General features: G+C 40.6%; 1 protein-coding gene across 2 annotated transcripts in view; it reads left to right on the forward strand.

Annotated features, from left to right (window-relative positions):
- Positions 1 to 24,701, forward strand: part of ANO6 (anoctamin 6) — a 239,406-nt gene that overhangs the window by 119,201 nt on the left and 95,504 nt on the right. For both annotated transcript variants that reach the window (XM_004447893.3, XM_071218788.1), the window contains exon 3: positions 12,495 to 12,623. In XM_004447893.3, the coding sequence (XP_004447950.1) occupies positions 12,495 to 12,623 (129 nt within the window). The remainder of the gene's footprint in view (positions 1 to 12,494; positions 12,624 to 24,701) is intronic.

The following is a 24,701-nucleotide window of genomic DNA, read 5'->3' on the forward strand; positions in this document are numbered from 1 at the left end:
CTTATATTTTCATTTTAGTTCCTTACTATGATTAAAATTTTTCTTTCCTTGTGTTCTTGGAATTGACTATTTTGTTTTACTAGTCTTAAAAATTGTAGAAAGTCATGTATTTTTCAATGTTTATATTTCAGTTGTTTTTTATATAATTATTTTGATTATGTTTATTTCTTTATATTGTTTGGCAATAAATCCTTCTTGCAGCATACTGTGTGTAAAGGTTTAGACCATTAATTAACCCATGTGAGCCTGGAATACTCTCCAGTTTCATAGTAAATGACAGCCGTATCAGGACAGTAGTTTGGAAATTCTAGGGGTACAATCAGACAATACCATTTGCTCTCCAATGGTATATTTCAGTGCTCCCGTACATAGACAAAAGTTTAGTAAGAAATCCTAATCTGATTGTTCTCTAGTTCTTGGACAAGTGATTTAAATTCAGCATTTTTGACCATGGGAATAGATTTCTCTGTTGTAAAATGGAACTTCCAATCCTAGTTTTCAGGGTGGTTTGAGGACCCGTTTCGGAGATGCTTGAGAAGTGTGAGATTGGACGAATGTTAAGCAGCAGGTCATTTCATGGACTCAAAAAGTGCCGATTCCAGAGCCCCCCTGAAGAATCCCCGCAGGGAGTTTAGTAAGGTGGGGTGCTCAGCTGTACCCCACCTAGATGCCACCAAGCCACTAGCCTCAGGCAGCTCTTCTCCTAGACCCTCTCTTACCCCAGCCCCTGTCTTTCATCCAGAAGGCAGACCTCACCAGCATAGAATCTCTCCCTTCAAATAAGTGAGGCATCTTATTCAAGAAATCCAAGTGATTCCTGGAAAATGCTCATCTTTAGACTTTTTCTGTCCACTAGGACATACTTTCTCAACTACTTCCCCTACAGTTTGGGGGTCTCAGTCAGCTCCAGGGACAGGAAAGCACACATACGCCTCTAGCTAGGAGCAAAACAACATTTATAGAAAGTGTTCTCCAACTCACAACTCTAGCCTGAAAGCAGGGGCAGATTAATTTTGCATTTTTGTCCAGATTTGGGTCAGAAGGATCTTGTCATCTGGGGCTCTTTAGTTGAAGGAACTGCTCACAATAAAGGGAGAGAAGCCAGGTATATTAGTCAGCCAAAGGGGTGCTGATGCAAAATACCCGAAATCTCTTAGCCTTTATAAAGGGTATTTATTTGGGGTAGAAGCTCACAGTTACAGAGTCACAGAGCGTAAGGTACTTCCTTTACCAAAGCTTGTTGACACGCGTGGGAGCAAGATGGCTGCCAATGTCTACAAGGGTTCAGGCTTCCTCTTTTTTTAAATATGTATGTTTTTAAATATGTATTTTTATTTATTTCTTTCCCCGCCACCCTGTTGTCTGTTCTCTGTGTCCATTTGCTGTGTGTTCTTCTGTGTCCACTTGCATTCTTGTCAGGTGGCATTGGAAAACTGTATCTCTTTTTTGTTGCGTCATCTTGCTGCGTTAGTACTCCACGTGTGCGGCACCACTCCTGGGCAGGCTGTGCTTTTTTCACACGGGGTGGCTCTCCTTGCGGGGCTCACTCCTTGCATGTGGGGCTCCCCTAGGGGAGGGACACCCCAGTGTGGCACAGCACTCCTTGCGCGCAGCAGTACTGTGCTTGGGCCAGCTCACCACATGGGCCAAGAGACCTGGGGCTTCGAACCCTGGACCTCCTGTATGGTAGGTGGACCCCCTAGCAGCTGAGCCACATCCGCTTCCTATTCCTCTTCCTTTTAAGGCTCCGTTCTCCCAGCTTCTTCCAATATCAGCTGTAGCCTGGAATAAGTCTCTTCTCTCTCCCGGGGCTTGTTTCTCTCCAGGCTCAGCTGCTCTGCTCACTCCTCAAGGCCACCTGTAGACTATCAGGCGAACGGCTCTTCACTCTTCCTGGGGCCTCTGCCATGTCTCACGGAGCCTTCCTTCTTTTCCTCACTTATCTGCTTCTCTGTGTGTTTACTTCCCAGCGCTCCAACATTAAAATTCCAAACTCTGTCTTCTGCCATGTCTTTTCTCTGTGAGTCCCCACCCACCAGGGGCACGGAACTCAGTGTCCTACTGACGTGGCCCAATCAAAGCCTTAGTCGTTATTTACTCAAGGAGAAGTGAAACCTTTGAATTGAATGCAATCTATTAATAATACACCCAGAGGAACAGGCCTGTTTGCAAACACAATCCAATACCTATTTTTGGAATTCATAAGCAATGCCAAACTACTACACCAGGTGAGGAGGGAGGACTGGGACGCGCTACATAGGTAGATCCTAGCTGACCTCCTTTAGTTACCTTACTCCTATATAGTTCAGCTAAGCTCTCATTGCTCAGATACCTCCTTGCTCGCCCCCGTGTCCCACGTGTGAAATGTCAAAGCCAAACAGCTGACGACGGAGTCGGTCAGGTCTGTTCTCCAGTGGTTGGCAGTGTGGCGTGAGTTTATTTGATGTTGGGACGAGTGAGCATAGGTGGACTTTTGCCTACTGCAGCTCTTATCTTTTAGAACCACGCCAGGTCATGTTGTCACCAGTGAGTAAATGATTGCTAGACCAGTGGGGTCTGGTGTCCTAGGGGCCAGAAACAGACATGACGTACCGAAACTCTGGACGGTAATTAGAAATTTGCTTGATGTTTTTTCCAAGAAGAAAGGAAAGCATTGACAACTGGAATCTGTTTATTGCCCTGGCATTGAGGACATTTGCCTAAGACTATCGAGGTAACAATTACTCTGGTGATTTTAAGAATTAATTGGGAAAAAAAAAGAAATAAGAATAGATTTCTCAAAGGGAAAGTCTGTAACCACCCATAAGCTCTGATCTCTAAAGTAATTTTACCTAATATCTAAAACTTCAAGTGTTTTTTAAATATCAGTTGCTAACTGAGTTTCAGGGTGGGTTTTTCTGGGTGCCATTTGACTTTGTAGAAAAGACTAAAGATCAGATTTTGAGTAGATACTAAGAGAAGGCATGTAGGTCTATGGACTAATTCATCTATGAGTAATCTGTAATTTATGTAAGATTGTTGGTATTCTGAGAAATTACTAAAATTTTACTTCATACAAAGCAAAACTTTAGCAGAGGAATATGTACATACTTTTAAGTTTTCTGTCATTTTCATGTTCTAAGGTGGGCAAGTTAGGCCTATGGTGGAATGGAAGTTATTACTGAAAAATCCAGTTCTGGACTTTTTTTAAAAAATTGCCACATTTTTGTTTGTAAATCAGTCTATTTAGGCCACTTCCCTTGTTTATTACAAATTCTCTCCAACCCTGCATTTAGTTTTTCCCTTTTCCCTATTTCCTGGTAAAATGTCTCCGGCCAAGAGATGGGAAACCCGGATTTCACAGCAGTAGGAAAGTTGCCGTCTTCTTCCTGACATCGCGTTCTAATAATGCTTTATCAGAGTTTGACCCAGTTATTTCACACAAACAACTCCTGCCAGCTCCATGGGGTTTTCCTCCAACAAAAGGCCACGGTCTTCTATCACACATGAAAGCCTCGTGCGCCCGCCAGATTACCTGGGAGCAAGCTGCCAGCCTGTGCTGCTGAGGAATGGCCGTGCAGGGGAGGAGTGCCTCGAGCTCTGTACAGATGTGGTTTTCATTCCAGGCCTAATTCTTCAGAACTTAAGTTCAGTGAACCTCCTGCTGGACTCTACCAAAGGCAACAGAATGCGGGCCAAAGAGAACAAGTGGCTTTTGTATACTTCTCAGACATCTGCAATGATCACCAGGTGTTGTGCATGTATTCCCCCCAACTCTATCTCCCCTTTGCTATTCTGAGAAATTATTATTTATTCCCTCCACAAAAAAATATTCCTCTAGAAATTGTCCTGGTTGTCACCATTAGTAAAAGCCTAATTGAAAGAAAGAGAAGTGGTAGGGGGCATAAAGAGCTGTGGCTGAAACTCAAAAGATAGGGCTTAGCATTTTTATATAGCTTTAAATATTCTTAAAGGTTGTCTGAAATTGAGAAGTAAAGAATTGGGTAGTGGCATGCGTGTAAGACACTGATGCATCTTTGCTTGCCTGGCCCCTCTGTGCCCTGGGTAGGCAAGTCTGAAGGCAAAGTGGAATCCCTAATTAAATGAGAGTAGATGAATGCTCACTGAGATAGGTTACATCAGCAGGATCCATGGGGTGATAAACCCTCACGTGCTCCTTGGTGGAAAAGAGGAAAGGAAGAGCAAATTTCATACGCTTAGCAAAAAATACATCTCAGAAGTGTGAAGAGTGGGAGGAAATGGTGGTGGTAAAATTAGTGATGTACTAAGTGATGCTGAATGCAGAATCAGTTCTACTTTTAAATACATTTAATGAACATAAGTATGTTACGATGTCACTATACAAATGGTTCTACCCAATGACTGTAAAACACAATCTCCCCATTGGTTTTTTTAAAATTTATTGAAGTATATCACTCATACATAAACATACATAAATAATAGGTATATAGTAATAGTTGTGAACTTACAAAACAAACATATATAACATCATACAGGACTGTCATAACTCATCCTACCACCAATACCTTGCATTGTTGTAAAACATTTTTAACTAATGATTAAAGAGCATCCTCAAAATATTACTACCAACCAAAGTATCTTACATTTGGTATATTTGCCCCTCAACCCACCCTATTATTATTTTTATATCATTTATACATGAGCATACATAAACAATAAATATGTAGTAAAAGCTGTGAACATCATACAGGGGTAACATCATACAGGGGTCCCAGACATCAACCCACCACCAACAACTTGCATTTATGAAACATTTGTTACGTATTAGGAAAGAATATTGTCAAAATCGTACTACTAACTGTAGTCTTTATCTTACTACATTTGGTGTATTTTCCCCCAACCCACCCTGTTATTATTTTTTAAATGTATTTTTATGACAGAAGTTGTTAACTAACAGAACAGTCACGCACGTCCAGAATTCCCATACAACTCCCCTCTATCAAGAAACTACACCAGGTGGAACTTTGTTACAGATTATGAGATAATATAATCAGATTATTACCAGGTCCATAGTGTACATTTGATACACTTTCGATACTCCCCTATTATCAGCACAGTACAACTTTGTCACAGATGCATGAATATTACAGTATTGCTGTTAACTACAGTCCATAGGTTACTCCAGTTGTATTTTTCCTGTGCTTGTCCACATTCCCACCACTCTGCAATCTGATATACATCTGTCATTGGCTCACGAAGGACATTCTTGTATGTGTACATCAAACACAGTTCTCATCTACCTCTAGGTTTACTGTGTTATTCTGTCCCTAGATTATTCTCTTGCTTTCAATTGGCATTTACATCCTTAGACTACCCTTTTCAGCCACATTTTCATTTATAAGCCAGCTCTTACTTACTATAATGTGTTACTGTCAACTCTATATATTTTCACACTTTCACAGTAAAGTTAATAAATTTTTTTACATATATTAAACTTCTCAGTCTTTCTCTTATTCCCTTTAAGAATCTACCACCTACCACTATGTCTTGAGGATGGTATATTTTCTTCTAGAAGCTTTGTGGTTCTTGCTTCTATATTTAAGTTTCTGATCCATTTTGAGTTACTTTTTGTATAAGGTGTGAGGTAGGGGTCCTCTCTGTTCCTGAACCATCAGTTCATTTCCATTGGTCTATGTGTCTGTCTTTATGCCAGTACCATGCTGTTTTACCACTGTACCTGGGTAATATGATTTCAAGTCCAGAAGTGAGAGTCCTCCAACTTTGCTTTTCCTTTTTGAGATACTTCTGGCTGTTTGGGATCCCTTACCCTTCCAGATAAATTTGATAATCGTGTTTTCCATTTATTTAAAAAATTCTAGTGGAATTTTATTGGGATTGCATTGAATCTGTCAGTTTGAGTAGAATTGCCATCTTAATGATATTTAGTCTTCCAATCCGTGAGCATGGAATGTTCTTCCAATTATTTAGGTCTCTTAAATTTTCTTTTAGCAATGAGTTGTAGTTTCCTGAATACAAGTGCTTTACATTGCTGATTAAGTTTATTCCTAAATATTGAGGTTTTCTATGTCATATTTTATTTTTACATTCTTTTGACACTTTTAGTTACTTTTACTGTTATAATCATTTCTAGACTCTCTTCCAAGCCTTGTTCTCCTTTCTTTTCTTTTTAGACTGAAGCACACACTGGAGTAGGTCCTGCAAAGCCAGTCTCATGGTTACAAACTCTCTGTTTCTGTTTATCTGTGAATATTCTAAACTTGCCCTCATTTTTGAAAGACAGTCTTGCCAGATATGAGATTCTTGGCTGGAATTTTCTCTCTTGCAGTATCTTAAATATATCATACCATTGCTTTCTTGCCTCCATGGTTTCTGATGAGAAATCAGCACTTAGTCTTATTGGGTAGCCCTTATATGTTATGCATTGCTTTCTCTTGCTGCTCTAAAAATTCTTTGTCTTTGGCGTTTGTCATTGTGATTAGTATGTGCCTTGGAGTTAGTCTGTTCAGATTTATTTCGATGGGAGTATGTTGTGCTTCTTGGGCATGGATATCTCTGTCCTTCAATAGGATTGGGAAATTTTCTACCATTATTTCTTCACATATTCCTTCTGCCCCTTTTCCCTTTTCTTCCCCTGCTGGGACACCCATGACACGTATGCTTGCATGTCTCTTGCTCTTGCTGTTGTTTAGTTTCCTGAGACCTTCAATTTTTTTTCCATTCTTTTCTTCATTTGTTCTTTTGTATGTTCGCTTTCAGAGGCCATTTCTTCAAGCTCAGCAATCCTTTCTTCTCCCTCCTCAAATCTGCTGTTATATGATTCCAGTGTATTTTAAATTTCATTTATTACACCTTTCATTCCCCAAAAAAATCTGTTTTCTAAGTATGCTTTCAAATTCTTCCTTGTGCTCATCCAATGTCTTTATTTTTAAAGAGTCATTTTATTTTATTAACCCCCCCCCCACTTGCACTCACTCTCTGCTTTCTTTGTCCATTTGCTGCATGTTCTTCTCTGTCTGCTTGTGTTCTCTTCTTGTCTTTTCTTTAGGAGACACTGGGATTCAATCCTGGGATCTTCCAAGGTGGGAAAGAGGCACTCAATCACTTGAGCCGCCTCAGCTCCCTGGTTTTTTATGTCTCTCATTGTCTTTTTCCTCTGTATCTTTTTTGTTGTGTCATCTTGTTGTATCCGCTCTTTGCACGGGCTGCCAGCTCTCTGTGCAGGCCCGCTTGCTTTAACCAGAAGGCTCTAGAAATCGAACTCAGGACCTCCCATATGGTAAATGGGAGCCCAGTCACTTGGGCTATATCTGCTTCTCCCAATGTCTTCTTTTTTTTCTTTTTAAAGATTTGTTTTTTGTTTATTTCCCCCTTGCCTTCCCCTTCCCCCTCCCTGCTATTTCTGCTGTTTGTGTCCATTTGCTGTGTGATCTTTTGTATCTCTTTCTCTTTTTGTTTTCTCTTCTCATTTTTTCTCCTCTAGGATTCACCAGGATTCAATCCTGGAGACCTCTGATGTGGAGAGAAGTTCCCTGTCAACTGCACCACCTCAGTTCCTGGTCTCTGCTGCACTTCATCTTGACTCTCCCCTCTTCCTCTTTGTCTGTCTTTTTTGTTGTGTCATCATCTTGCTGTGTGACTCACTTGCATGGGCACTGGCTCACTGCGTAGGCACTTGGCTCACTGCGTGAGCACTGGCTCACCATGTGGGCACTGATTCAGCACGCGGGCACTTGGCTCGCCACCCAGGCACTCGGCCGCCACCAGGGTACTTGGCTCACCACACAGGCACTGACTCGCCATGCAGTCATGCTTTCTCTTCTTTTTCACCAGGAGTCCAAGGGATCGAACCTGGGTCCTCCCATATGGTAGGTGGAAGCCCTATCACTTGAGCTTCCCACCACTGTCTTCTTAATATCCTTAATCTCCTTAGCCATCTCATTGGATTTATTAAGGAGATTTGTTTGAACATCTATGATTAGTGGTCTCAACTCCTTTATGTCATTGGGAGGTTTATCTTGTTCCTTTAAGTGGGCCATAGCTTCCTGTTTCTTGGAGTGGATTATAAGGTTTTGTCGGTGTGTTGGCATCTGGCTTACTAGAGTATTTGTTCAGGACGCAGTTTTTCTCTTTAGTTTAGGGCTTCCTATCGTTTCTCCCTTGCTTGTTATGCAGTAGGAGCTAAGCATGTAGTTGGTGCTGTAAGCTGTGGAGGCTCAAGCTGCCCTCATTGCCCCAGGGACCAGTGAAGTTTCTCCCAACTCTGTCCTTTGCCAGGGGTAGGAACAGAGTCATAGCTGTGTGGAATAATCCAAGTCGTGTAGGCCTAGACTGTAGTTGCCCAGGGAGACTGATGGGGCTTCACACCCCTTTCTCCCCTGCCTGGAACAGGGATGGAGCTTCAGGTGTGGGCAGCAATCTGGGTGGTGTGGGTCCAAGATGGCCACAGTTGCCTGGTCATGTGACTTCCGATTATTCAGATGTACCTGCAGTTACCCAGATACGCTGGTGCAGGGCTCCTCAGCCTCCTCCCTGTCCGAGGCGGGGCTGAGGCCGATCTGCGTGAGAGAAGCTCATCCCTACAGTCACTGTAATTTCCAGTCAGCCCCGCTGCCCATCAGGCTTTCCCACCAGTTTTTAATGAAAAAATTGAAAAAAAAAAATTCCCGTTAAAAAGCAGTCTGAATTTTCAACAACAAAATTAAAATAAGGATCCTGAAAAGCTGCATGAGAACACAAACCCAGGTCTTTCCTCAGCAAATTAGAACAATTCTATCCACATCTAAATGGGAATAGAGATTATTTGAAACAGTTTTAGGTCTGTGTTCACCCCACTCTTTGATTTTAAGCTGTAAGGCCTGTAAGCCTTTTAAGCTTTGAATTAAAGGATCATGGCTTTGTTTTATTTATCTGTTAGGGATGAGAGGGTCTTGATTGTGGATTTAGGGACAGAGACCAACCAGTAGTCTAGCTTTCCTAGCTAACATCTTCTGGCATTTGTTTACATTTTATAAAGTGGTGCAGTTCTGAGAGAAATAATGACAAATGATTAGAAGTCTAGAAAAATAAGACATAGGAAAGATGAGATTTCCACCAGCAGTTTTCAGGAGGAGGCTATGAATATGGAAAACAAAAGTGGCCAGAAAATATGGCTAGGATGTTACAAAGCACAGTGACAACATTGCCTTGTAGAGAATTATAATTCTGAAAAGAACCCGTAGGTCTTTCTTGCATTCTTTCTGGTGCATTCAGTCTAAAAGTCCAAAAGGGAGAAAGAAGAGCCGGTAACCCAGCCGCAGCCCCCCAGGCTCTGAGAATGCACCTTTCAGACTAAGGAAGCCTGGCTGTGGTGTGAGGTCAGTCACAAGCTGAACGCCAGCCTCCTTCTGGGGGATCGTTCCAGAACAAGCTTTAGGCATCCTCCCGGCCTCAGCACCTCCAAGTCTTCTGCATCATAATGCAGCTGGTTAGACAGAACTACTCCTCATAATCAGAAACAGGAGCCTACGGAGTTTTGGGTACTGGGATATTCGCAAACTCAGGGAACTAACAAAAAGCTCTTGTCTTTCTGAAAGAAAGGGGCTTTGCCTCTGGGCAGCAAACTGACTATAATTTGTTGCCTATTAGTGCATAACTAACTTATTAAAAAAGATAAACTTAAGAAAATCTTCCCAGAGCTATGGGAACTCTTTTTTTCCCTTCTGGTTTAAAAATAAAATCTTTTAAACCTACCAAAGATTAGAGGGAATAACACAATGAAGACCCTTTGCCCACCACCCAGATTTAATCGTATTATTTTACCACATGCACTTTCTGTTTTTGAGAGATAAAAGAGTTACAGGTGTAGTGGAGTTCCCACTCTGTACCTCCTTGATCCCATTCTCCATCTTCTCTCCCAAGAGAAAACCGCTCCCTTGGTGTTAGACTGCACTCCTCTTCCATGTTTGAAAACACGTATATCCAAGGTGGAAAGTCTTAATACCCCACCGCCACCAGACCCCTAAAACTGGCTCTCCCTCCAGGTCTTCTCCCTCTGAGTAAAATGCATCCTAGTTCACTGGATTGTTCCAGCCAAGAAGGTGGAAACATCCTGGAGTCCTTTCTTTCTGTACCTGTCCATGTGGACCTTCAGCAAATCCGCCAACCACCATCTGAAGTGCACGGTCTCAGCCTCTATTTCTCTCCTTTCTCTCTGCGGCTAACCCTGTCCAGAACCCCCATTTGGACCTGCTTGTACTGGTGCCATGGTCTTCTGACTCTTCCTGCTTCCCACTTTGTCCTGCAACTTTCTCCACACCCTGGTCAGGGGTATCTTGCCTTTATTTAAAACTTTCCAAGGGAAACAGATGTGGCTCAATCAATTGGGCTCCTGTCTACCATATAGGAGGTCCAGGGTTCGATGCCCAGGGCCTCCTGGTGAGGGCAAGCCGGTCCACATTGAGTGCCAGCCCATGCTGGAATGCTGCTCCGCGCACGAGTGCCGCCCTGAGTGGGAATGCCGCCCAGCACTGGAAAGCTGCCCCACGCAGGAGTGCCGGCCGATGCTGAGAGCTGGCGCAGCAGGAGACTGAACAAGAGACACAGAGGAGAGAAAATAAGAAGACGTAGCAGAACGGGGAGTTGAGGTGGCGCAAGAGAATGATCACCTCTCTCCCACTCCTGAGGGTCCCAGGATCGGTTCCCCGAGCTGCCTAACGAGAAGACAAGCAGACACAGAAGAACACACAGCGAATGGACACAGGGAGCAGCAGACAATGGGGGAAATGGGAATGGGGGACAGGGGCGGGGAAGAGGAGAAATAAATAAAATAAATCTTTAAAGAAAGAAAAAAAACTTTCCAAGCTTCCCAGTGCTCTTCAATACAAATCTAAATGCCTTTCCTGGCATATCCGGCTGGCCAGCTTCTCTCTTTCTCCCCTACCACTCTGTAACCTACCTGTTCTCTCTGTCTGTTGGTTACAGCAAAACCCGTCACATCCTAAGACTTTGGCAGCCACTGATCCCTCTGCTGGGAATGTTCCCCTCCCTCCTTCTCAGCTCTCTTACCCCAAGAATATCAGTTCTATGAAAGCTAAGGCATTTGTGTCTTGCAGCTGTAATTCCAGTGCTTTGAACAGTGCCTGCCCTATAGAAGGCAATGCATACATGCTGAATGAATGACTATATGTAGCATGTGACCAAGAAGAGTGGAGGATCAGTAGTCAGAATAGTTTATATATGCCCGGCGCTGTGCTAAGCTCTTCACATGAATTATTTCCTTAAATGCTTACAACAAACCTATGAAGTGTAGGTGTTATTAACAACTTACAGCTGTGAAAAATTAAGGCTTGCAGAATTTAAGTGACTTTCCTGCTTCACACAGCCACCGACTGTGTACTTGACAGTTGAATCAGGTAGCCTGGCTAAAGAAACCTAGGCTTTGAACCATGGTGAGATGCCACTTCCACGTAATAACCTACAGAAATTGTACAGCAGCGCAAACATTTGTGGAGTATGGATGTCATCCAGTCTGCTGTTGTCACTGTGATCTTTATTTCTTCTCTAGAAATTCTGTTTGGTGCCTAGGCTTAATGCTCTGTCTCTGAAAGGAATGTCAGTAGCTAGGAAAAGATTCCCAGTGCCCCGTGACCATTTGCCTGGCTGATGGTTTTGATCCTACGAAAACCACTGAGTGAGAACAGAGTAGACCAGAAGAGTTTTCAACCCTCATAATCTGATGCTTCCTCATTTGATCTTCTGCATAGACCCCAAAGCTGAAGAAATATTGGGGTACTTTTCTTTCGATTGTTTTTTAAAATAAAAATGCCGACATCCCACATAGGTTTTTGGAAACTTCCCTGACACCATCCTCTTTCCCTTTGCAGGGAAGTATATTCTGAGAAGTAGTGAATTGTCGAAAGGGGTAATAAGACTATTTTAACTTTGAAGTTGCTGAAAATAGCTTTCTAATTACAAAGCATAGGGAGATGATCTTGTGTATTCTATTTGTTGTAAGTAAACACAAAAATTATACCCTGACATTTCTATGTCACCTTCTTCCCTGAGAGAGACCTTGAGCTGGAAATATTGCCCGTGTTAAGCCCTCAAAAATGAAGATGAAGCAGAGTTCTAACTGACAGGGTAGCTAGAATTCTGTACGGCCAGGGGCTGCCTGTTCCTAATGAATCTTTGTCCTCGATTTTTCTTCTTCTTTCAAGAACTTCAGTCCTTCAGGTAGACACCACTCTTTACTGTGTTCATTTCCAGATTTGAAGTACTCCCTTTACTGTTGGAGGTGGGAGTGATTCTGTGTCCATTGTTCTGATATGTACCTGTGCATTTGTAGAGAAGTGCTGAACTGCTCACTGCAAGGACTTCCTTTTGCCAAGAACAGGCAGTGCTTGTAAAGCTCAGGAGAACCCTGACCTTCGGTGTGGTCTGTGACACCAGTGAACGCGCTGAGCTAGAAAATAAACACTTATAAATTGACACTTAAAAACTTTTTTTATTCCAATTTGTTTTTCTAATCCACACAGGAAGAATTCAATGGAAAGCCTGACTCCCTCTATTTTAATGATGGTCAGCGACGAATTGACTTCGTTCTTGTATATGAAGATGAAAGTAAGAGAGAGAACAATAAAAAGGGTTCAAATGAAAAACAGAAGGTAAGTGTCAATGCTATTTTCCTTTATTTTTAATCCTTATAATACTGTGACATGAAAAAAAAAGTGCTGTTTTTTGCAGCAATAAAATGAATGCTGGTGTTTGAAATATCATCTACCAAATATACTTTATTTTCTCTGCTCAACTTTCATTGCTTCAAGGCATGTGAACAAATTCCCCCTCTCCCCCCAGATGGCTCCTTGGTCTGCTTGCTTGTTGTTTTTGTGCGTTGTTTTTTTTGTCCTTTAGGAGGCACAGGGAACCAAATCCAGGACCTCCCATGTGGGAAGTGGGTGCTCAACAGCTTGAGCCACATCTGCGCCCCGAATTGAAAAAAAATTTTTTTAAATTTGAAACAGAAACCCTCAGGTATCTTAATTTCAGCTGGTTTCACAGCTGAAGTGAGTTTTTTTGAGAATTTCCACTTTGTGTGGGGTAGAAGAGATTTACGCTTGCCTATTTGCAACCACAGGGGAAAGGAAGCTAATGATTAATAATGACAAAAATAAGTATAACAACAACTAGCATTCAATGAGTGCTCTCGCTGAGACATAGTGTGTGCACTTCGCATGCATTTAGAAAAATTCTCATTACAACTAAGAGGTGTTCTCTATAATTCAGACCATTTTATGATGGCAGAGTTGATGCTACAAAGGTTAAATGTCCAAGACCAGGGACTCCTGTAGGAAGTAGTGGAGCTCGGTTCAGTCTAGTCTTGTCTTGACTCTAGAACCTGTGCTCAGAACCTCTCAGTTTTTCCGCTGTCTTCTGTGTCCACCTTTCATCCTCTTCAGTCAAGCTGCCTGTTCTCCCTTTCCTTTTATCGTAAGCTCTTTCAGTTAACTGGGCCATCTTTATCTTGAGATATTAAAGCTGTACCACCAGGGTTATAACAACTGCTTTGACCTTCTTTACCTGAGCTCTTAACTGCTTTAAACTGAAAGAGAACAAGAAAATGGAGAATAACATGTAAATAAACATCACTTTTGTCCACTTTGGAAATTGCTTCCTTTTTTTTTTTTTTTAAAGGAGGTACCAGAGATTGAACCCAGGACCTCGTACATGGGAAGCAGGTGTTTATTATCACCAAGCTGCATTCAGTCCCCAGTGAGAGTTGGTTTTTTCTTTTGTTTGTTGGTTTTCTTTTGTTTTTAGGAGGTTTCCGGGGATTGAACCTGGGACCTTAGAGATTGGAAGCAGGCGCTCAACCACTTGAGCTACCTCTGCTCATTTTTTTGTTCTTTTCTCATATGTGTGCTGTTACACTCTCTCTCCCACACAATTGTAACTATCCATCTTTGCATTTCCCCCCTTAAAATGTACCCATTTTAAATCTATGTATTTCTGCCCATTCTTTCAAACCAAGTGATGAAACTTTTTGAAAAGGGAAGCGGCCATTACTTTTTTGCTTTTGGGTGTTTCGTTGGGAAGGGGGAGCTTGGAGCTTTACATTTGTGTGGTGCAGCAGAATGAGCCCGGGCTCTGGAACCTAGCTTTTGAATTCTCACTCCCCCGCTCTATGAGCTAGAACAATTCCAGTTGCTGTAACAAAAATATCCCCAAGTTACAGTGGCTTAACACAATGAAAGTGGATTGATTGGTCATGTCAGAGTCCAAGGGGGCATAGGGTTTTGGGGTGGGCATTGGGCTGGGACCCAGGCTGACACAGTCATCCTGGGCGTCCACGGAAATGGCAGATAGGATAAGAGCGAGCATGGAGAAGGGACATGTGCTTCTTTACCACTTTTTCCTGGAAGGGACTGAATCAGTTGTGTTCACCGTCTGTTGGTCAGAAGGGTGAGGAGTGTAGTTTCTGCCCAGACAGCCGTTTCCCCGAGGAAGGATCCCCGTGGGAGGGGACCGTGAGCATTTGGTGAACAGCTCGTTTGTCTTTGTCAAGCCACCTAACTGACTTGAGTGCAGTTTCTTACCAATATTGTCTTTTATTTTATTTTTTTGAGATGCATAGTTTTTCACATTTTGACGTCTTAGAAATCAAATTGGGGGTACATCTTACTAATGGTGTGTCATAATTTCATTGGTTGATTTTTTTCTTCTTATAGGTAAAATAATGGTTCACCTTACACTCCAAGGCATCTTTAGTTTCAGGAAAATGTGAACCCCAATACCTAGTCTGTAGGAATACAGTTAGGATTAAATGAAATAGGGTATATTATATAGCTGTTACATAAATTTTCGGCACACCTTAGATGATAAATGGTAATTCTTGTACCTTTCCCTTTTTTATTTATTTATTTTTATTAATTAATTTATTTTTAATGTTACATTAAAAAAATATGAGGTCCCATATACCCCCCACTCCCCCCACCCCCCTCCTCCCATAACCACAACCTCCTCCATCATCATGGACCTTTCCCTTTTGTTTGATGTTTTCTTAAAGTAGTGCACCATATATGAAAAGACATGACTCTCATTCCATTGTTATACAATTTTATCACCAGAGTAAAATAGCTTATCGTATTCTACCAGTTTCCTAGGGACGCTGGGATATAGTCTGTGTCGGCGTAGTTGCCATCATCAAATATTCATTAAGTGTCCATATGCCACGGAGCTGGTTTGAACGCTTTATAAAGTAAGTTAAACAGCTCTAATCCATTAAAGTATAAAGGAAACAGTTCTGGTTTTAGACAAGAGCTTAACTGCCATGGCGAAGGGGCCCTGGAGCTGCTTACATTATTAATAAGCTCCGCATTTGCTTTAGACAGCAACATGGGTCCCAGGATAACGCTCATAAATCAGGAGGAATAAAAGAGCATCATTAATTTTGGCAATCCTTGAACTCATGGATTGATATACTGTGAATTTGGTTTTTATCAGCCATGCTGTGAAGTGTCTTGAGTCTGTGTTTGTATAAATTACTTAACTTAGACTCTGCTCAAGTACAAAGCTCAGCTTGGGAGCCACATTTTTACTAACTGGAAAAGCATTTGTGAGTTCCATCACCCTCTTTTGTCAGGCCTTTTTCAGGGTTTGGTGCAATACCAAAGAAAGGCTGTTGTCAAAATCCTATTTTCTCTGAGAGAAAAATTTGATGTCTAAGTCATATTGAATTCCTAAAGTGACAGGGGCTGATTTAAAGATTATTGTTAAACATTTGTTTAGGGCTGAGGAATGAAAAAAGTGTCACGGCCACAAATCTCAGAAACAGGAGTGAAAGAATGCATCCTCCCATGAACAGGAGAAATTACTTTTCTAGCAAAACCTCCCAAGTAGCGTGCACCTTTGTCGCCGTATGTTAGTGAAAACTTCATGAATGCCACCTTCCCGTAAAAAGCATAAGCCATTTATGTTTGGATTTTTCCCGGGGGTGTACGTAAGTGGCTTCAGCAACAAGGGCTCTGCTGTGCTCGACGGCTGAACCAGCTTAAATGTGTTTTTCCCCTTGCAACAAGGAATAGGAAATGGCTTAAATGATAGAGGCAACAGTTATTTTCTCTCCATTAACAAATAGCCTGGAGATAGGGCCATTCTGGGTCAACTCAGTGTTGGCTTTATGCGGTCATCAGGAATAATGGTTCCTTCCATCCTTCTGCCCTGCCATCCTCAATATGTTGGCTAGTCATAAACTGGCTGGACATGGGCACAAGTTGGCTGCAGAGGCAGAAGGAATATCCTTTCGTCCTTTCTTGTGGTCTTTTTTTTTTTTTTTTAAGAAATTATGAGGATTTGAACGCAGGACCTCATACATTTGAAGCAGGCGCTCAGCCACTGAGCTACACCTCCTCCCCTCTCGTCCTTTTTTTAAGAGGGAAAAAAGCTCTCCTAGCAGACTCGCCTTGCCTTCACAATTCTTCTCTAGAACTATATGGCAAGTCTGTTCCTAAACCAACCACTGACAGGTGAGTAGAATTACTGTCATTATCACAGACTAATCCAGCTTAGCCCTGCTTTCCTGGGGTCAGTGATCACCCAATACCTGAAAAAAATCAGGCCTTTCTTATTAATGAAAAAGGGGAGAATGGCTTTGTGTAGGCATCCAATAGGGTCTGGCATAGTACTGATTAAATATATTTAAATAGGGTTGATCTGTATTTTGAGGAGTAAAGGTGTTTAAATAAAGCAGGTCCCATCTTATTCCTCAAATCCTCCAGCTCATTTTCATTAGCAGTCATTTCCTTCTTCCTGTTTTCTTTTGCTAGAACTGCTAACAAGTGGCAAAAGTGGATCTATTTTGATATTTTTTGGCTGACACTTACCTTCCCTCAAACAGATATGTTCCTGACCAAGAAATGGTATAATTCAGAGCATAGTGAAGAGGGTGGAGTGCTCCAGATAGCACAAAAATAGTATAAGCAACCCTGAGTATGTTTTATTTATTTAGTTTTTATCAGCTGGATCCATTCCTAGAAGTTGATGATCAATTTATTTCCTAGAAGTCAATGAAAAGTTTATATATGAAAGTATAAATTTGTATTTCATAACTGACCTTAAGAATTTTTAGCATGTGGCAGAAGAATCTGACTAATGGAAGCTGTAGAATAAGGATTTTTATTTTAAATTAGTGATCAAATTATATCCAAACTTTCAAATACTGTGAGGCAATTGCTTAATTGGCTACAGAGCTTGTGAGTTTTTAAAATTCTTAACCTCTTGTTTCAAATGAATCATCATGAGGCTAGACCTTTGTTTTTTTTATATATTTATATGTACTTTTACAATTTTTTTCTTTATTTTTAAAGAAGTTTTAGATTACACAAAAGTTACATTGAAAATATACCATCTACCCTACCCTCTCCCCCAACACTAGAACTTTTAACTTAGAACCTAGATGAGATCTCTTGAAGACAGCTTAAAAGTTCATCAAAAAGTTCTAGGAACGTGAATATAGCACAACACTCCATTTATTTTAGGTCTTATAAAATTTTACAAAAGGATATAATAATGTCCATGAAGATCTTACACATTTTTATCGACTGCTCTTAGTTATTTTAAATTGTTGTTGTTGTTATCAGAAGCATCTTAAACTGCAGTTTATGATTGATTGTTGTGTCTAAAAAATAAGTCTATTGATTTTTATAAGGTCTAGTAACCATGATAAATTCTTTTTAGTGCTAATCATTTCTAATACTTCTTTTGAGTTTCCTTAAAAGCTGACCATGTTGTCTACAAGTGATGACAATGTTTATCTTCCTTTTCCATCTTTATACTTTTTCTTCTGTAAGTGAAATGGCTAAGACCTTTTCGGTAAAAACAGTAACATACTTGGTCATTATTGTCTTGTTCCTGATTTTAATGGGAATGTTCTAAAATTTCACCATTAAATATCACACTTGCTATGAGTTTTTAGTAGATACCTTTAAAAAAGTAAAGGAGTTCTCCTCTATTACTAGGTTGCTAAATGTTTTCTTAATAATTGGGTTTTAAATTTTATCAAATTCTTTTTGTGCATGTGTCCCTACTGAGGTGATCACATGGCTTGAGTCCTCAGTAAGTCCTGTGTGCGGTTAGTATATGGTTATGTGTGGCTAAGATGGTAACTCACAGTCTGGATAATCCAGAAATCATTCCTTATTGACTTTAATATGCAATGTGTGATTTTCATAGTCATTAGGTCCCTGTTTATATGTATGCTAGCAGTACATTTAAAAAAGGTTTATTTGTTTATAATTCATTAAAAATCATTTGAGGTCACTTACAGAAATACAGGGAGGATAAAAATAATTAAATGAAGAAATCAGGATGAAAGAAATATAAAGATCAGACAAATAAAATGTAGCTATATGTCAGGCTAATCAACAAAATGGTTTATTATAGACCATTAACATCTTTTTCTGAGGTTTAGAGATCAGCTGCAAATTCGCCTTTTGAGTTTCTTAGTAGCCAGAACAAATAGGGGAAGTTATTGATGACATGATCCAAAGTTTCAACAAAGTAAAAACAAAACTGGTTGTTCAAAAGAAATACGCTTTTCTGGTGTGAGGACACTTCGGAGAGAAATTTCTTCCCTGGGCTGTCATATAGGGAAGCCATGATTGAATAGATTAAAAACTGGTCTACAGTGTCCAACTTGAAGAAATAAAAGGGTGATACAAGGTTTTTTTGAGGAATCAAAACAGTATAAAACATTTCCTGGGAATTACTTATTTGCTACAGATAATCCATTAATTAAAAAACTGAGATTCATGTTAAGATATGTGAATATGATATCATATCCAGTATTGAGTGGCTCACTTCAGATCTAACTTCAATTCCTTAATATTTTAGACTGAGGCATGGAGTTCTTTATGTTTTTATCTGCTTCCTTTACATCCTACTTGTTTACACTTCGACTGTAGGTTAAAAGGAATAAATTAAATTAGAACCAGTTTTTTTAAATTACGGCTTTGAAATGTGTTGCTGGTATAAGCATATTTGGTTTTATTTTTGAGTACTCAGTGTGACATTAATGAATCTGTCTTGCTACTTATTTCCAAAATGGGGAGTGTTTTTGGTCCAAACCTTAAAAGCAGACATACAAACAAGCAAACACAGAAAATAATGAAATTCTGGAAAGTGAAATCTGATGCTTTCACTTCATCTCACTACTGGCTTAAGCCACATAGTCACAAAGACGTGAGGTAGAGAAAACCCTTTTCTTCATTGGTCCTTCTGGGATCTGGCTGTAGGTTTGAATGAAGAAACTGCCATTTACCCGGTCCCAGCAGTGACTGTGTCTCACTCTTTAAAGGTTTATCTACAAAAGGGTGTAAGATTTAGTAAAATCAACTATACTGAATCCTCATGTGGAACTGGGTTGAAGGGGGAAAAGGATCCACACACAAAAAATAGCTCTGTGTGCATGCATATACATGCATGTACATATTTGGTGTGTGTTGTAAAAATCACTATTTCCTAAACTTATATAGTAAGAATCACCTGGGTTGTTTGTTAAAATTAGATTGTCCAGGCACCTTCTGTTGAGTCAGAATTGAAAGGGAGGGTCCCAAGAATCTATATTTTATTTTATTTTATTTTATTTTTTTTTAAAGATTTATTTATTTATTTAATTCCCCCCCCCCCCCCTCCCCTGGTTGTCTGTTCTCGGTGTCTATTTGCTGCGTCTTGTTTCTTTGTCCGCTTCTGTTGTCGTCAGCGGCACGGGAAGTGTGGGCGGCGCCATTCCTGGGCAGGCTGCTCTTTCTTTTCACGCTGGGCGGCTTTCCTCACGGGCGCACTCCTTGCGCGTGGGGCTCCCGCACGCGGGGGACACCCTTGCGTGGCAGGGCACTCCTTGCGCGCATCAGCACTGCGCATGGCCAGCTCCACACGGGTCAAGGAGGCCCGGGGTTTGAACTGCGGACCTCCCATATGGTAGACGGACGCCCTAACCACTGGGCCAAAGTCCGTTTCCCAAGAATCTATATTTTAAATAGCCTCTCCAAGTTGTTCTTAAGAGCAGGTAAGTTTGGAAAACACTCTACTGAAATGTTTGTAGTGGTTATTTCAGCAGTGGACTATTGGTGATTTTTTTCCTCTCTTTTCTGAAAATACCCATTTTTCAGGGAGTTTTCATTTCTTTTGTCCTTTAACCAACAATGTTAACTGAAAATGTAAACAAAGTTGGAAGTGAACTTCAGCTAAATACTCACTTCCACTCCACATCACTTAAAATGCTCATGTGTTCTTTCCCTGAATGAACTAACGTTACCCACTTGAATAAATTCTTCATCAGACCAGTCCACTAACATTAAATGATTTAACACCAACATGCGAATTTAAATTAATTTCCCATTAAGTAATTTATTCCACTTATCAATCCTTCTTGAGCACACGATATATAACTACTAGCACTTAGAATAATTTGACAGTAAATTTTTGTGTGAGTTAAGTACTTTTCACTTATTTCTCAGGCAGCTATGTAGGCTTCTCAAAGACTGGCAAGTTTTAAATACAACAACAGCAACATCAGTACTTTGCCTAAGAAAGCTGCAAGAATATTTGAAATTTATCTATGCATATATTTCATTAATTCCAATTGATTTGTACTTTATTATCATCACAGTATAGTCAGTAGTTTTAGTTCTTCTTAAGAGGTTACAACTACATTTTAGGCTGGGCGACACAAAGAAAAGGGTAGGTAGTGGTGTTTACAATCAGTATGACTACAGTATAATTCACAACAAAGTCCTTCACAACCACGACTTTTTAAAACCCAATGAGATTTCAACCTAAGGTGCTTTGGGACAGAAAGCGTCCCTAATTATGCCAGCCTGTCCTTTGTGGTTTTGACTGCTTTTATTCTTTATTTCTGTGACAGCTTTATTAACCTCTCTGAAGAGATATGAATAAAATTCAGCTTCTAGACTGATAGGCGCCCTTGTCCCTTTTAACTTTGAACCCCTACCATTCTCTACCGATAGTACTAGAATCATATGCATGTTTCTGTGATATACAGAGTCTTAGATGGCTACCGTCATTTTGGCTTTGCTAAAAATAGGTGTGTGTGTATATAAAATAGATCCAGGTTGCCATACAGATGAATCTGTTCCCCTAGAGATGTAGGAATTTACAGTATACATTATTTTATGACTGGGCTCTTTTTTTTTTTTTTTTTAACCAATGAGGATAGTTTAATCATTTTATGCTGCTAGCAACTGACCATAGACTATAGAACATAGTTTAGGTTCTTAATGTGAAGCTTTCCAACAAGGCACCTAGATAGTGTTTAAATAAAAATTTTGTGACCTCAGATATTCATTTGTTCTTCATATATTTGCTGAGTAATAGCTATGTCAGGCAATATGCCGTATTAATTATTTTTCATTTTTTAACATGGAAGACAGCTCTCCCTTAATTTTTGAAATGTCAAGAGCACTGTTACTTATCCAAGTGTAAATTCTACAGAGAATTAAAGATGATGATTTCATATTAAGTAGATTTAAGCAATATTTTCTTAAGTAAGCAGTCTTTTCTTGATATATGCCTGTTTGACAAATATAGTACATATGCAAATTTACTTTAGCTTCCTGACAAACCAAGGAAACTGGTTTGATCAATTTTAAAAATATCTCACTTGCTCTTTGTGAAAAGCCATGCCAAAGGGAAATATCCAGGATTGTCTTATTAAAGTAACACCAAGGTGATATATTAGCATGTTTAAGCAAATAAAAATGTCCTATCTTTGATTCTACTGTTTAAGTATTTATAGTTAGTGGTAAAATAGAGGGCACTATAAACCAACTCCAAGGTCTACCAATTATCTTGAGAGAAATCAAGTAAATATCTCAGGAGTTCTTTGTAAAGAACCAGATAAGAACTAAAATAGGATAAATTAGTACAACCTTTCTGGAAGGCAATATGGCAGTGCATATTTAAAAATTTAAAAGTGCACGTACTGTTTGATTTAATAATTCTACACCTAGGATGTATAGACATAGAAATAATAAAGGAAATAATAAAGCATACCCCAAAATTGCTGTATAAGGATTTTCATAACAGTGAAAAATTAGAAACAACCTAAGTATCCAACAATTTGAGGTTGATTAAATAAATTGCACCTCCTCTCTATGATAGAATATTATCAAGCCATTAAAGTAAGATTGAAGAGAAGTATTTCTGCTGTTTTCTGCGTCTATGGTGTTCATGTGTGTTACACTCTCATCAGCGCCCTCCCTTACAATACATAGAAATGGGGCAACAGAGAGGACCTATAAAGGTGTATTCCTATCCTCCAGAGAGTGAAAGGATAGATAGCCGTCAGATATCAGAGGAAGTAGTCTGAGGACCAGAGCAGTCAAGGACCAAGAGGCGGAAGAGTCAAGAGGCAGGGAGGGTTCAGCATGTACCTCCGTTTCCTAGAGTTCCTGTTCGGTGGTGTCCATGGCACCCCTGGGGAGATGAAGGGCTCGATGGGTGCACAGTGTGGATTCAAAGTAGGTGTCATTGCCTAAATGTTCAGCTCCAAAAAGGCAGGTGAGCCTCCAAGATCGGCAGTGTGGAGGGGATTTTTTTTAAGAACAAGGGCATGTTTGAAGGCACAGAATGAGGATTGATTCTAAGAGGTAAGGATGGGAAGCAGTAGTACCCCTCCTACATTGTTGGTGGGAATGTGAAATGGTGTAGCTGCTCTGGGAAACAGGTTGGTGGTTCCTCAAAAAGTTAAATAAAGAACTGCTGTGTAACCTGGCAATCCCGCTTCTAGGTTTGTACCCAAAATTACTGAAACAGGGACTCGTACAGATAATTGTACACACATGTTTATGGCAGCAATATTCAGTTAACAAAAGGTGGAAGCAACTCAAGTGTCCGTCAGTGGATGACTGGATAGACAAAATATGGTATATACCCACAATGGAGTATTATTAGCCATAAAAAGGAATGAAATTCTGATACATGCTACAACATGAATGAATCTTGAGGAGATCGTGTTGAATGAAATAAGCCAGACACAAAAGGACAAATATTGTGTGAACTCATTGATATGAAATAATAAAAATATTCGTAGTGAGAAATTAGAATACAGGTAACAGAGGAGGAGTGGGAGTGGGAATGGTACCGAGTCCTTGCTGGGGTGATGGAACAGCTTTGGTACTGGATGGTAGCAAAACATTGTGAATAATTAACACCACTGAACTGTATACAGGAAAGTGGTTAAAATAGGATATTTCAGATTGTACCTATGTCACCAGAATAAAAATTTTTAAAAAATCCTTACAAGTGTATAATACACAGGGAACCAAATAAAAACTATGGACTATTTTAATAATATAGCTATATTATTTTGTCATTTGTAACCAAGGTAATACACTAATGCAAAATGTTAATAATATGGAAAAGTTTTTTTGGTGGTAGAGTTATGGGAGTGCTGTACTTTCTGAATGATTTTTCTGTAAACCTATGACTGTTCTAACAAAAAATACTAACAGAAGTTGTGTGTGTTCGAAGTCAGAGAATGAGGATTATAATAATTGCTGACATGTCCATGGGGCTTATTTCATGCCAGGCATTATGCTGAGTGCTTTATACCCATGATCACATTTAATCCTTAAAAGAACCCCAAGATGTACTGTCCCGTTTTTTAGATGAAGTCACTGATGCTTGTAGAGTTTAATTTAGCCAGTGTCAGAGCTAGGGGCAGGACTTGAATTTTAACTCCATGTACCTGGCTACATGCTCAGGAGTGAGAAGAAACCCCACATGGCAGGAGTTCCAGGAGGTATTTGGTAGAGCCAAACCTGAGAGGAGAGGATGCCAAGAAGGTGATAAGGCTTATAGCCACAAGGTAGAAATCTCATAGAGACAAGAAACATGTCTGTCTTCTACTCTTGAACATGTCACGGTCACGGCTGATGGAGTTGCTATGACCAAGGTGGCAGTGGTTTGTGCTCCTCATGTTTGAGGCTAGAGCTCCCCTCCTGTGGGGCTGGTTCGTCCTTGGCCCTCTGGACCTTACCCCTTTTATCATCTGGTAATTCAGAGTCTGAAGTGTCTGGACATCCCTGAGTTATCTGGTCCTAGCACTCTGCAGAATTAAATTACGTCTCTCCTTCTGTCATATCCCATAATGCCCATAAGTAAAGCACATGGGGTTTTACTCAGGAGAGGGGTCCCCAGTTGCCACGCTGTGATAATTTATACCCCTTCTGTCCATTCCCACATGACAGGGCAGCCATCAATCCATCCCCCCGCTGCATGCATTCACAGATCGGGCATCACTGCATGCCTGCTATGGTACAGGTCTGTTCTGAAAGCTCAGGATATCCAGAGCGAATGGCAGACATCTCTTTGGGGGGATGGTGTGTGGTAATTAAAGAGCAGCAAGCAATTCTTCTTGGAAGGATTTCATTTTCTTAAGGGCAGTAAACATTTGAGACCTGTGTTGACTGAGGGGTAAGCAATGAAGGGGATGAAGACGAAAAGAGAAGGAATTGCTGAAGCAAGCCCAAGAAGCGGTGTGAAAAGCATGACACCTGGCTCCATGAAGGAAGATGGAGCCCAGCTAACGATAGGTAGAAAGAGACCCGCTGGAGTTCCCAGCCAGTGGCTGCCATTTTGCCTTGGAGGAGGGAGGCAAGGCCACCTGCGGAGGATGGTGGTCTGGGAGTGCAGTGTGGAGCTTGAGCAGCATCCTGAAAGCCTGG

Source organism: Dasypus novemcinctus, chromosome 12 (genome assembly GCF_030445035.2).
Source record: "Dasypus novemcinctus isolate mDasNov1 chromosome 12, mDasNov1.1.hap2, whole genome shotgun sequence".
NCBI classification, from domain to species: Eukaryota; Metazoa; Chordata; class Mammalia; order Cingulata; family Dasypodidae; genus Dasypus; species Dasypus novemcinctus.